Raw genomic sequence first — 14056 nt, 5'->3', positions numbered from 1 at the left:
TCACAAGGTACAACTTCTTTATAACCTTGAAAGGCAAAGGTTGTGAAGTCTCTATTTTCGCCAAATTTTGAGGGAAAATGCCTCTGAAGTCGTAGAGAACATCGAGTTAGACATGCATGACCTCACGTCGACAAAGTGCAAAGACCTCAGTGTGGCTCATAGACTTTGGTTTTGTCATCAAAGATTTAAGTGTGGGTGTGTTTTGTTTTTGGGCTGCGGCACCACTGCAAGAGCCACAGCTAACCGAACACGGTCATGAAGACCAAGAAACTCTCCAAACAAGTCAGGGACAAAGTTGTTAAGAAGTACAAGACAGTGTTGAGTTAAAGAAAATCCAAATCTTTGATGAATCGCAGGAACACCATCACATCCTTGGTAATCAAATTAAAATAATATGCTACCACAACAAACCTGCCAAGAGAGGGCTGCCCCCAACATTCGCAGCGCAAGTCGTTGCATTCAGCTACAAAAAAAAGTCATGTTTTGAGCATGCAAGGAGTCTCCCAAAATTTATGGAGGAGGGTGCTCTGGCTAGATGAGACTGGTTTTATACTCATCCTCCCATGCAGTCCCAATAGCTGGTCTTTCTGTGGTTAACAGCCAAATAGTAAGAGCCAAATAGTGTTGTCTCTTTGGTGGGCATTTCAATCTTGGGAACTTAAGAAAGTTTTGAATTTGGCTAAATTGGACACTCCATGGACACCTCTTGTTGCTTCCGACAGCTCTCACTCAACGTATTTTTTTCATCAAACTCCCTTCCATTTTTCTTCCACACTCTTTAGTGCTGTTTGACCTACTCGAATGGGTCCAAATGTCACCGCGTAAGGAAAGGTCAGGTAAAGGTTTTGCGTTGCAAAGTCTGGATGACTAAGACAGTCTGGCTGCCTGGGGAGGTATAGGGTGTAAACACTTGAGACCACAAACACGCATTTCGAGACATGCTCTATTGGACACACTGCTGTCACCTTCACTCCACATTGATGCCACTCACCTCCAGATCATTTTGCCATCAATTGTGTGTAAGCTTGTAAATATGCTCATTTGGGTGAACTGTGAACACATGTTATGATTACATTTCCTGTGGATGAAATACAGTTTGCTGAAGAGTGAGTCAAAGGTCACTGGTTGTTAGGCATCCTGACGTCAATAGGCACCTTTTTGTATTTAGGTAGGGTACAGATTTTGACCAACATCCACATATGTATACATACCGTTAATTAGCTTCTTTTTTTTTTTTTTTTACAGATGAATGTGAACAGATGTATTTGTATGTAGCAAAAAAAAAAAGGCACAGTTGAGTCCATTCAAGCCAGTTTAAGGGATGCCGTATGAGGAATAGCGAGTTAGCGGTGGTGTCTCAATATCGATTCATTTCATCCACATGCAGGCTAAATCGGCATGGTCCTAATTGGAATGGATTTCTCCCGTGCATTGATTTGCTCAGGTGACAGTGGATGACATATGGTTGTGTGTTTGTTTGTACATGCCACGCATACCATATGGTGCTGTGATGGAGAGAGAAAAAGCGCAACACCTTTCATTGTTGTCCAAAGGAAAAATAGAAGTAGCAGCTGGATGCTATCAAATCTAGCTGTTTCATCCATCATGAGCCATGGGACGAATCGAGGACCTCTGCAAACACCGATTTCATTTTCCCCATGACTGCGCTTGCTCCGGACACGAGAGCTTAACTCTCCTACACGCGCGCACACATGCAGTTTTACACGTAGCTTAAGACTGTTTTCACCTGAAGTGATTGAGCAGTTTGCATATATAGAGGGGAAAAAAAAATCTAGCGCAGATAAACGCGAGTGGAATGAAAATGAACAGTTTTACATAAAAAGACAACTGGTAAAAAGATTTGCATGTATTGACCTTACTCGCATGTTTGTACGTAGGAAGAGGATTGTGAAAGATGGCTGCTAGACATGGCTTCTCACAGCCGGCTGGCCCCGACCCCCCATGATCTGCCCTCTTATCTAGCCTAGATCCTGGCCTTTCATCTGCGCCAAAACCCGGGGGAGTTTGGCCTCTGCTGTGTTTTTACCCCTCCTGCTCACAAACATGGACACATAGTTCATTCCAGACCAGCTCCATCTCTAGGCCCTATCTTTGAGCCCCTGATGAGCATTTCTTTCTCCTACCAGGGAGATAGCAAACCTCACATCTATGCTCTCTTCTGTCCTCTCCTCAGAATACACGTTTGGTTTAAAAAAAAAAAACAAACAAACAAAAAAACAGGGTAGGGTATGTATGTCTTGTTTCCTGCTGTCAGTCAAAAAGAAAAGAAAACTTGGGTAAAACTTGACGCTAAAATGCTAGCATTTTATGAAAAAAACTCCAATTGTAGACTACTTTTCCTCACTTTGTCTTGAAAAAATACTTTGGCTGAAATAGTGTGGTTGCACAAGAGATCATTTTCAGCCAATTACACAATCATGTTAAAACCGGTGCTTACAAGTAGACTGTTCGCGCCAACAATTCAAGAACTCTGCACTGCAAACGTGGTAAAACCTTCAAATGTGAATGCCGTAACAGTCCTGCAATTTTGAACTGAATATCTTAAAAAATAAAAAAAATGGACATTGCAGTGCTAATAGTACAATGTATTGCTTGCAGCGTCATTGAAATGTTGACAATTACAGCAATTACCGTTAGTTGAAATGTTACAATTTAACCAGTGTACCAGAATGGATTGTGTTCACCTTTAGCGGTTTCACTGTTCCAGTTGGTAGAGCAAGTAATAAGTCATGGTCCCCATAAAAGGCTTCGAAGGGGTCTATTGGTTGAGGTAAGAGTCAGGAGAAGAGTACTAAATCTTTTTCAAGGCCGTGTAGTGATACCACATTCCAATGAGAAGACCATAATCAGTAAATAAAGATAATAATATGACACATATGAGTCCCCAAAACTGGTCAACCCTTCAAAGTAGATGAACAGATAAAAGTAAACTGGTTCGGAATGCTCCCAGGATTATGAGCACTTCCAAACACCGGTCAATTTTGCCACTTGAAAAAGTCAAATTGAACCTTTTCTTAATAAAACTAACAAGTATAAAGCCAAATCAACAAAATCATAGTCACAAAAAGACATGTCAGAAAGGACAGTATATGATTTTGAAATTTGAAAGGTTTCACCAAAACGTCATGTAGCAATTATTGTACATTTTCATATAGTTCCTCGGTATTAGCATAATAATAGATGCAATGATCGTTGAAACGGGTCTTCACAAGTGACAGAGATTCTCCCAAGCCATTAAAGATATTTTAAAAATAACAATTGATGATTAGTTTTCCGGATCAAGGGCATTTAGTGAGATGACATCCTGATTTTTTTTCTCCACTAAATTATTGATTTCTGCTGAATTGGGTATATAATGTTTTTTTTCGAAGCACTTTGACCTTTTTATATCTCCTGGAAAAAATGCACTCTGGAAGACGCAGCACTTTCCACATCGCTTAACTACAACTTTAAACCTGGCTCGACATTATCAATAACTGAAGCCAGTTTTGTCTGGCATCTTATTTTTCTTGCAGCGGCTCCATTTTTGCATGTGTCCCAGCTCTGTTTGAGCACGCTAGCCAAAAGATTTTTTTTTTTTTTATATCCTCACTTCATGCTTGGTCTGCGCACACTGCCCTCTTATTCAACCCTGACCTCTTCCATGCATAAACATACGTGCCTCACCTCTCACCCCTCTGGCTTCACCTGTTAATCTGTCTCCCCCTTCTCCTCTGTCCCCTGCATTCTCTACCAAAAAAAACAGGGTTTCTGCATCATCCCAGCCCTGACCTTTAACCCCAGTCAGATTAAACCTGATAGCGTTTAAAATCCAATGGCAGATTGAGTGGAATCTGTGACCTCCACATCTATTTGTCTTTTAACCCCTGGATGTGGTTCCTCTCATGATCGGCCATTTAGAGCCCAATAATCGTTTACGTTGGATCCCCCTACAAGTGGAGTGGCAAAATCATTTTTGTCACAGGCCTCATCGTATATATGATGCCCTTTAGAGGGCCGGTATGACTGCGAACCCATATAAATGGATGACGCTCTATTGTATCACATATACAAAACAAATTGGTAGACAACTAGTTTTGAAATCAGAAGCCAGTAAATACTTTTGTTGAACTGTTTTTCACAACAAATGCTTGCAATATCTTATATCTCAGTGTGGTTAAAAGTGAGGACAATTTAAAAGATACAGGAAACCCACGCATAATATTTGCCTTTTGTGGGCCACATAAAATGTTGGCCCCCAGGCCTGGAGTTTGACACCTTTGCCTTACAAGTTGACACCACCCCGATCTTCTGCTCACTTTTGACTTTGAGAATAGTCAGATCCTTTCTTTGTCCACACGGTTTTGTTTTAGGTTTGAAACCTCACATTTAAACAAATATTCCAATGCTTTGCTGTGTTATTCCACAAAGGACGCCTCATAAACCCCAGCTATAAAATTTAGAGCTGGGCAAGGGAAGATTGCTTTAGACAAGAGTAAAATGGAAAAAACGTGGAAAACTGAAAGTGTAGTTAGCTGTGACTTTGAGCTTCAGAAGTCCACGGGGGGAGAAAGAACCGAATGGACAACTATATCATAAAATACTAAAATGTGTTGATCATATACATGCCATCATAACTATCTCCCCGTCCAGCTCTCATTCAACTGTCAAAAGAGACAGATGTGTGTGTCCAGAGGAAAAACAAGACAAAATGTCAAACTGCACTTATTGCGTCAAAGGTGGTTTGACTGACGGATTGGCAGCAGCTGTTTCTGTAGGTGTAACAGGAGACTGCAAAACCACACAGTCTGTCTGATGGCTATTGTGCGCTCATTTTATTTAACTTTGGACCGCATTTTAGATAATTAGCTTTAAAAATGGCTTCTTATGAAGGTTTTCTGATAGTAGCCAACATGCAACCCTCACAATTAAATTTTGAAACATATCAGGTGCTTGGTCAGTTTTATTTTTTTGTTTTGTTTTGACACTAAACATAGATTTTTAAGACCCCTTCAGTTCTATTACTTGGCTGTGGTTTTCATCATCTGAAAGCACCAGACTCGCTTCTAATTCTCTTTCTATTACACTTTCCTCAATAAGTACTGGTCAAGGCTTATGTTACCGCATGCATAGTGATGTAACATTTCTAATTGCAATTTCCACTTGGTACAGTAATCAGATGTCTGTCATAGCTAACTATTTATGATGTTTCATATTCAACCTTGTATTTGTTGAATGACTCTGCTGCCAAGTCGTCATTGACAGTAACTTGGCTAATAAAGGTGATTCAGATTCAGGCCAACTCTTAATTTTTGCAGCCAGTAATGCACACCATTCTCTTCAACATCAGGTCTTACTCGAAACTTTCACATGGTGGAATGAATTTCCTCCAACAGATTCAAATCTACGGCCACATAAATTGCCCCAAAGACCAAGCAACTCTTGGTTTTATTCCACTCAGTGTTCAGCCACAGTAACAATCAAAATACTATCAGTTGTCTACTGTATATAGAGAAGAAATACCTCCAGTTTTATGGGGCTGTCATGTGGTCAGGTATATTCTTTGCACAAAAAACACTTGCAGCTCTTTAACTGGATGCCTTTTGCTGTTTCTTATTACTGCCTCTTCTTGAAAAAGATGTTATCTCGCCGTAGTTCTTTCTTGTATCGTTGCTTGTTTTTGTGATACCTCCAGAATGCTTTCTATGCCATGGTATTAGAGTGCGGATTTGGAATAATGGCTCTTCTAAATGCTTCTATGGAAATCAATGTCGTGTATTAAGCTTTGGTGATGTGGTATTGATTTATGGGAATACTGTCTTAATTTAGCTTTTACTGTAGGTGCTTAGATTGAGTATATTAGGATCGTAAAAGATTGTTTTAAGCGTTAGAATTCATCAGTATTTTATCACTTCTCAACACAGCCATGAAATATAGTTTAAAAATAGAAGTCATATATGATAACCATAAAATCTTACTTTAGAACAAAGGTTGATAAGATACCATCCAGACAAAGATTTGAGAGCCATGAATTGTTTTTTAGTATCGAGAGAGGAGGGGTGGACCCTATTTGTGGACCCCTATTAGAGCCATCAGGCTCTAGTAGCTGTACTTTCCAGGAAGTGAGTTGGGGGGTGACACAAGGAATTCACTGCAATGGCCCAGCAGGAACTATGACTACACGCTGAGTTCAAATCAAAGAGGGTATTCTGTCCTTAGCCTCGGGGGACAACTGCTATGTATGACCAAAGCGATGTGGGTAACCAGACAGCTTGTCACACTACTTTTGTCTTATATTTGATTATCCTATTTGAGTTGCACTCCATGAAATTAAATTGTCGACCAATTGGTCATAAAAATGATTCCCAAAAGAGATATTTCAAGAATGTTAGTTTGTCAACCAGCCAAAGAATGCAGCTGTAATGCTGAAAGTCTGTTATCTGCAGTTTTTGGAAAGTTTGGTTCCAAATAATATCTAAAACAACTATTTTGTCCTGACTTTCAGCTGGTTTCCAGTGAATCCAGCCATTCAAATGAAGAGCCTTCAGTTCCGCAGCATCGCCCCCAAGGCCCCAGTCATTGTGCCTTCCCCATCCTCTGCAGTTCTAGCTTGCCAACCTCCCCCTGCCCTCCCTGAAGCTAATGGTGGCTCCACCCCTAAATCCATCGTTGTGCCTACCCAAAACTATGCACTGATGCAAATAGCTGGTCAGGATGGTACATTCTCTCTGGTGGCACTGCCCCCTCCTGTCGCCTCTCAGACAACACAGCAACAACAACCTCAACAAACCCAGTCCATCCAAAAGAATCTCAAGCTGCCCATACCCAGATACAAGCCTGTGAGGAGAGCAGGAACCACAGATAAGGTGAGATCAACACCAATAGCTCTACGGCTGAAAACTGTCTCTGCAGTTGCTGCGGCAAAAAAGCCGGTGAGCAACACGTCGTCGTCTATTAAGGAAACGAAAGAGGAGTGCACGGTCACTCAAAATCAAAAGCCAAAGGCGGAACCGTCGGAGCAGGTCATTTTTATAGACCCAGCCTGTTCTGAAATCTCTGTCCCTGCCCTTTTACCAGACAATGCTGTTCTGTACCCGGGGACCCAATTAGAACAAGCCCCAGATAAAGCTGAACAATCTGCCATGACAGGCGCTATTCAAAATCTATGCCCACCTTCTGCTCTCAAAACGTCACCGGGCAAATCCCTGGAGCAAAGCGCTACTGTGATGAGGATGTGCCAATCTAAGCCTGCATCAGCTCAACCTCCAAACAGCATCGCTGTTATCTCTCCAGCCATCTTCAGTAAGGCAGTGCAGATTATTCCTTCCCCTCCTAAGGGTAAACTGCCCATCCTACCCTACTCTAAAATGAAGACCACACTCATTCCAGCCGCCAAGCTCAATTTGTCCCAAGATAAGAAGGATTGCTTAAACCAATCAGGTCCCATGAGCCCCAAAGATCCTGCCTCCTTGATCCACGAAACATCTCAAGCTCGGGGTAGCAGCCAGGTGCCAAACTCATCTAATCAGACTCCGAATAAGAACCCACTCATCCCGGTGTTGGGTAACCTTCAAAAGCTGCCGGGAAAGAAAAGAGGCAGAAAGAGAAAGACAATGGAAGACATCTTAGCATATGAGGCCCGAAAGAAGAGGTCATTGTCCTTTTTTCGTAGAAGGGTCCCTGAAAAGTCATCAATTGTCCTTTCAGGTACCAAGGAAAAAGAAGTTCACATTTCAAAGAAGTACCGTAGCATTCAGCCCAAGCCACTGTTTGTGATGGAGGCACTTCCCCAGCTTCTCAGCTTGCCTGCCAGTACTTCAGATGGTCAAGAACCGGAGCTTGTACCGAATCATCAGCTCCCCACACCTACCGCAACAAAGGACCTAGATTGTCCTCCACAACATCCCCCCGTTGCTCTCCATTTGAGCGCTACATCTCATTCCAGAATTTTGGTCGCCAACCGCTCTATCCATCGTTGCCCCACCTGCAGCCGCTTCTTTCAGTTCAAGCATCACCTCCAGAGCCACATGAGCAGTCACAGCAACAGTCGACCGTATGTCTGCCCGGTGTGCCGCAAAGCGTACGCGCATTCGGGCAGCCTGAGCACCCATATGAAGCTTCACCATTCTGAGGCTCGATCTCGTCGGTCACTGAGCTGTGAGTTCTGCAAAAAGGCCTTTGGATATGTGGGCGTGTATTTCAGTCATCTGCGAGAGGTGCACAAGGTCTTGCTTACAGTGGAGCCGTCCATTAAACGTCATGAGGAGGACGTGGCTGTTGAGGGGTAAGGCAGTTCTTGTATCATTTTATCAAGTTCTCTGAACAATATACACTGGTGCCTTGAGAGAGGAGTTTTTAATTAATTCCCTGACTCCTGGTATCTCAAAACACTTGTATCTTAAATCATCTTTCGCCATTGGAATGCAAGGAAATGCCATTCATTCCAATCCTGTTTGAGTAATTACCAAGGCTGTCAAAGTTAAAAGCATTACCTACGGAGATGAATTTGAATTTTATAAAGCGTTAAAACATTTTTTTAACTCATTTTTATTTACTTCTTGCGGCAGCTGACCTCTGCTCACTTTGCAGCCAAATTTAGAGTAGAGTCACTGTCTCAAAGACGGACTTTTACGTAGTTTCGCTTTAAAATGTTGCTCGGCGGCTCATAATAACTTGCGCGCTTTGCAAAGCTAAATTCAAATACCATATTAGTTGTACGTCTTTGGTGTATCTTCAATAGTTGTATTTTAGAGGAAAATAATCGTATTCAAGGATCAAAGAAAGCTATTAGAACAGTCTTAGCAGTCTTTGAATCGAAATGTACCTTCTTTTCCCCTAACATTAATTCCAAGATCTGTTCCAAGCTTCATAAAATAATTGTAGTTGAAAAATACGATTAATCGCAATCAATTAAGGTATAGTTTGCAATTTCCAAAAATTAATCTCTTGACAGCACTAATATTCTATTTTTTATATTTTTTTGTACACACACACACACGCACACACACAGAAGTCACAATTATGTGTATGTGTGTGTCAATATTGATCATATTTTTCCTAATTGTGTGCCAACAGGGACAACTCAGAAACATTAGATGAACAGGAGCCCGAAGAATCTGTGGAGCTGCAGATTAAATGTGCCCGCTGCCAAGTGGTCACGCCCAGTTTCGCTGACATGAAGATGCACCTAGTGTATGTTCACGGGGAGGAGGTCCTGATCCAACTTCAGGGGGGGCAATCCTCACCAGGAGGTCTTCATGTTGAGGAAAAACTAATAAAACGTGCCGCGCACTACTGGAGGCAGCTCAACAAGAAGCGCAACCTCGTCAAGTGTGGCGACTGCGATGAGAAATTCTTGTCTTTTGCTAAACTCAAGAGGCACATCGTGTTCCACCACCGTGGATGTGCAGGGGATGAAAGCGAGACTGTCCCGACGTCCGTCGGATGCCTTGGGGTACTTGCAGCAGGTTCCGCCTTTAACTGTGTACTTTGCAGCAAGGCGTGGAAAACTAAAGAAGAGGTTTTGGAGCACTGGAGGGGTTACCACCACTGTGAGCAACCCAGTTTACTGTGGGCTGCCCTGAGCTCCTACTCAGGCCTGGAAGACGGCGAGGCCGACGGGGGTCCGGACACTCCTGTTCCAAGTCCACATTAGCCCGCCCAACATGGAGCCCATTTACTGGAATTTGTCATCATATTCACACGGTTGTAACTTTTTTAGCAAGGCAGGGATTTAGTGTTTCTCATGTTTCACAACTTCTTCCATCGTTCAAGATTCCACATTTATAAACGGTGGTCTTGTTCAGTTTATGTTGCGCTGTTTTTTTTTGTTTTTTTTAATTTAATGTTTATTTAAATACAGTAAAACTGTATACATATCACATGCAAATCTCTATATTCCTATAAATTGTAGTGGTAGCCATGAATGTAGTTTTGGGACGTCTGCATCCATCAACACTGTTCCATGTAGTCACACAACAGCACCTTCTTCCACAATGGGTCAAAGGTTATTCTGTGGGTTTCGTCAGGAAAATGGGACTTTTATTTAGTTTTTTTTCTGTGCATTGACAATATTGCAAAATCAACCCGAAATCATTTGCATGGTGTTACACCCTCAATGGGAAGTGTTCAGTTGTATTTTTGTTGTCTTTTGTATCAACTGAGGGGTGTAAGTAGTTTAGCTAAGAGACTATCTACACTGGAAGACCATTTAATCTATTGGCCCAAGAGTCATACAGGTAAAGCCACATATTGTTACTGTAATGAAAAATAATAGCATGAAAGGCAGTGTTTTAGGGCATACAGTATGTAGGAGTATTTGGGCAACACTGGATTCAGTTGAAATTTTAAATAGTCTAAATTCCTACCGCATCAGATTAGTGGACATCTTGATCAGAAACAAACGTTTGCACAGTCACTTAAAGCGGAAATCAACCCAAATGTATTTTTTTCAAAAATATGTTCCCAGCAGGCCCACTGGTTGGAACGCGGTATTCTGATTAATATTCAGTTTGTGCAATATGTGTTAAGCAGCAAAATCCACCGTTTTTTAGCCATCTCAGGGGGCGGCCATTTTGTCATTTCTGTCGACTGAAAATGACATCACAACTATTCAGGGCTCAGGTAACGACCAATCGCGGCTCAGCTTCAGAAAAAAGGTCAGCCGTGATTGGTCGTTACCTGAGCAACTGTGATGTCATTTTCAGTTGACAGAAGGCAAAATGGCCGCCCCCCGAGATGGCTAAAAAAACGGGTGGATTAACTAATATTCCACAAACGCAATATTTATCAGAATGCCTTGTATCAACTAGTGGGCTTGCATAGAACATTTTTTTGAAAAAAATATGTTTGAGTTCATTTTTTTTTAACTTGTATTGCAAGTACTTAAACTTAGCAAGATTTTTAACATATGATATTCCAGCTACTATTCTGTTTTCCCCTCATTACAACTTTATTCCCCACATTGTTTCCTAATTTTGACTATTAGAACTTTTAGTGAAATAGTGACTTGATTCCCTCAATGTTTAGACGTTTTCCTTAATTCTCATTTATTTTGGTAATTCAAACCACATATTGATATGATATATTTTTTTTTCCATTGTGTTGTTCTAATACTCCTTCATAGGGTCCGCTGCCAAATTGAACCCAACTACACACCTGACCAGCACTCTTGTGACTGCCTTGTGGCCTTTAAAAGACTAAATAAAAGTACTCCATATGTTATGTGGCTTCAGTTCGGTGGCCAAGATTTCTCTACTAGTCGATTGCCTATTTGTGTATTCTGTGATATGCCAAGGTTCTATTCACATAAGTGATTGTACATCTGTGTTGAAGCTTTTAACCACTGACATGTTTTAGCTAGTTAATGTTGTTGCCAGCTCACGTATGCACCTGAGGAAATCTATCGACTCTCTCTCTCTCTCTCTCTGTAGAGTTTATGTACTGTTGTCCAGAAAAATATGCTATTTTATACTAGATTGTTGCAGAGGTCTTTTAGTATGCTTCTGTTAAATGAGGTGTCACTGAGACGTTTGTTTGATTCAAATTTCTTGGTTGGGAGATTCTACAGTTACAATTTGTTTTCATTAAAAAAAAAAAAAATGACGGGGTCAAATGAATGTACCTAAATGTTTCAGAAATCATTGTGACAGTATACATATATATATAAATATATATATATAATAGTTCTATAGATATATTGTGAGAATTATAAATACAGTATACATATATTTGCAAATATATTTAGATTATCTTCTGCTCTGTTGGTCACAACAGAACAATAAGTTGCCGTCAGTTTGCCACTAAACTTGGAATTGGCTAAACAGCAGTGCACTAGTGATAATTGAATGCCTGTGTGTGTGTGTGTGTGTCTTATTTTTTCCTTCCCTCAAGCCTCAACACCAAGGAAGCGGTAAGGTTGAGGGTTACTTATTGAATTGAAAACAACTTTGGGTGGGGAATCAGTTATCGAGTAACATCCAAAAGAAAATGCATTTTAAAAAAAGAAAAGGCTTCAAGTGTTTGTGTTTGTTTTGTGTACCCTGAGAAACAATTGTTAATGAAAATAAAAAAAACATTTTTTGCCGAGACAGTTGACATCACTCGACTCATTTAATCACGTACCGCGTATATTTTTAATTTGTTAGTGGAGGTCTGTGTGGATTGTTTTGCTGGTAATGGTGTTTGGTTTTAAGTGCTTTTTTTTTTTTTTTTACCCCTTTTCAATTACGACTTATAAGTATAAACTTTTCTTGTTAGAGAAATAACCTTATAGATTTTAAACAACATAAAATGGCAGAGTCAGAAAGGTTACATAGGTATGGATATATTTCAAGCTCAGTTTTCAATAGATAGCATCAAGGTATTCATATCCATAGCTCAAATTATGGATTTTAAATATGACACCAGATGACTGAGGTCAAATGTAACGATCCATTTTGTGTCTCACATGAAAGACACGAGGGTGGACGCATTATGGAAATTTGACTTCCAAGTAAATTTGTTGTGTGACATTTGAGCAAGGCGTTCGTTCAGCTTTTGGCAGACTGCGACATCACAAATGGGTTTGGCGATGTGTGTTGGTGATGAAGTGCTGCCTGTGTAAGTGAAATTTCCATCTATTATGGGGGATTGTGTACGATTTGCAGTTTTAGCACTTGCTTTTCAAACCCAGCACTCAACAAGTAGCCATCCCCTACCTGCACCCCAAGTCGTCATGGTAACGGAAGCTGTTCTCACTCGAGAAACCCGTATAGTGTGCTACGTGTAGCCCTCGGGCCTTGTTCGATTTTACCCTTTCCGCTTGTTCATGGACATTTTTTTTTTTTTTTAATTTGCTAACATCACTCCATGAAGTTTTTATCTTTTAACCCTTTGAATTTGACTTTGTTTGCACAATTCACAGGTGGGAAAACAGTCTAAAAAAGTGACAAGAACCTTTTTCTTTTTAATGATGCTCTAAATTGTCTTGAAGGCCAACCAAATTAGAGGTCAATGATTGTCTTGGACAGGGATAGTCTTGCACCTCCAGAGGTCCCACTGTATCTATCAGCAGCTCCTTAGTTTGGCGAGTCTGTCTTTTACAGAGATAAATGCAGTCGAGAAGACGTTCAGAGGAATGCGAGGTTATCAGGCTCCAAGCAGAGCATTTGAACAATAGTATTGTAGTATTCCTTTTGATTGCTTCATATTTAATAGATGAGGCCGATGCCTGCTTTGTCTTCTTGTTCTCAAGCGACATGAAACTCCACTCTTTTTCAAGTCCCGAAAGACAGCTGAGAGGAAAATAAGTCGAAACGAACGGAAGCTGGAGCCTTGCCACAGCCGTGTAGAATGCAGGTCTTTGGCTCTAATTGTTTTGGAAGCACATGATCCTGTGTCACAGGTCAAAGGGCACCTTTGGCAGGGTTTCTGCGGCTCGTCAAAAAGAGCAAACCTCCTCAACCGTGCCCTTATTCTCTTTTATTTCCCTCTGCTTTGCAAAGACTCAAAAGGTTCTATAAATGAGCGACTTCAGGTGCTGCTTCAGTCGCCGAAGGTGCAAACATCAGTTCCACGTGGCAGGCACAGATGAAAAGAAGTGCGCTATAGATTGATGCATATTTCTCTTTAATCAGAGTCAACGCGCTGCACAGCCGTCACACAAGCGCTCTCACCTCCGCGTGGATCTCAGAGGGACCCGTCTGATCAAAGTCTTCCCCCTCTACTTCGTGATCAGTGAGAACGAAGAACTGAAGCTTTCTTTTTTTCTTTCTTCGGGTCCGATTCTTTGTGTGGTTTCTGCTTCTGCACGCTTTGTGAGTTGGCCTCGGACGCAGGCTATTTATTTGTTTTTTTATCACAGATATGTCGGAGTTTTTGCCGTGACGTCATTTGTAGGCCTCCAAAAGTATTTGCTTTCTCCAATGGCACCACTAATAAATAATGAAATGATATTTGACCAAAGTAGAGCATTTTTAAAATGGGCTGGATGGCTTAAATGATGTATAGCCAAAACATTTTGGGGGTATACCGGACAATTCAACCCCAAACACAAGTTTTTGTCATGATTTCACTT

The 14056-nt window shown here is 41.1% G+C and overlaps 1 protein-coding gene across 2 annotated transcripts in view; it reads left to right on the top strand.

Annotated features, from left to right (window-relative positions):
* Positions 1–10593, top strand: part of znf438 (zinc finger protein 438) — a 32192-nt gene extending 21599 nt beyond the window's left edge. For both annotated transcript variants that reach the window (XM_086021603.1, XM_086021604.1), the window contains exons 4-5: positions 6506–8284; positions 9076–10593. In XM_086021603.1, the coding sequence (XP_085877729.1) occupies positions 6534–8284; positions 9076–9655 (2331 nt within the window). In that variant the 5' untranslated portion in view covers positions 6506–6533 and the 3' untranslated portion in view covers positions 9656–10593. The remainder of the gene's footprint in view (positions 1–6505; positions 8285–9075) is intronic.
* Positions 10594–14056: the final 3463 nt, after the last annotated feature.

Source organism: Filicampus tigris, chromosome 21, assembly GCF_054856515.1.
Source record: "Filicampus tigris isolate MCC_2025a chromosome 21, RoL_Ftig_1.0, whole genome shotgun sequence".
NCBI classification, from domain to species: Eukaryota; Metazoa; Chordata; class Actinopteri; order Syngnathiformes; family Syngnathidae; genus Filicampus; species Filicampus tigris.
Note: the sequence above shows the minus strand (reverse complement) of the source record. Positions and strands in the feature narration are given on the sequence as shown.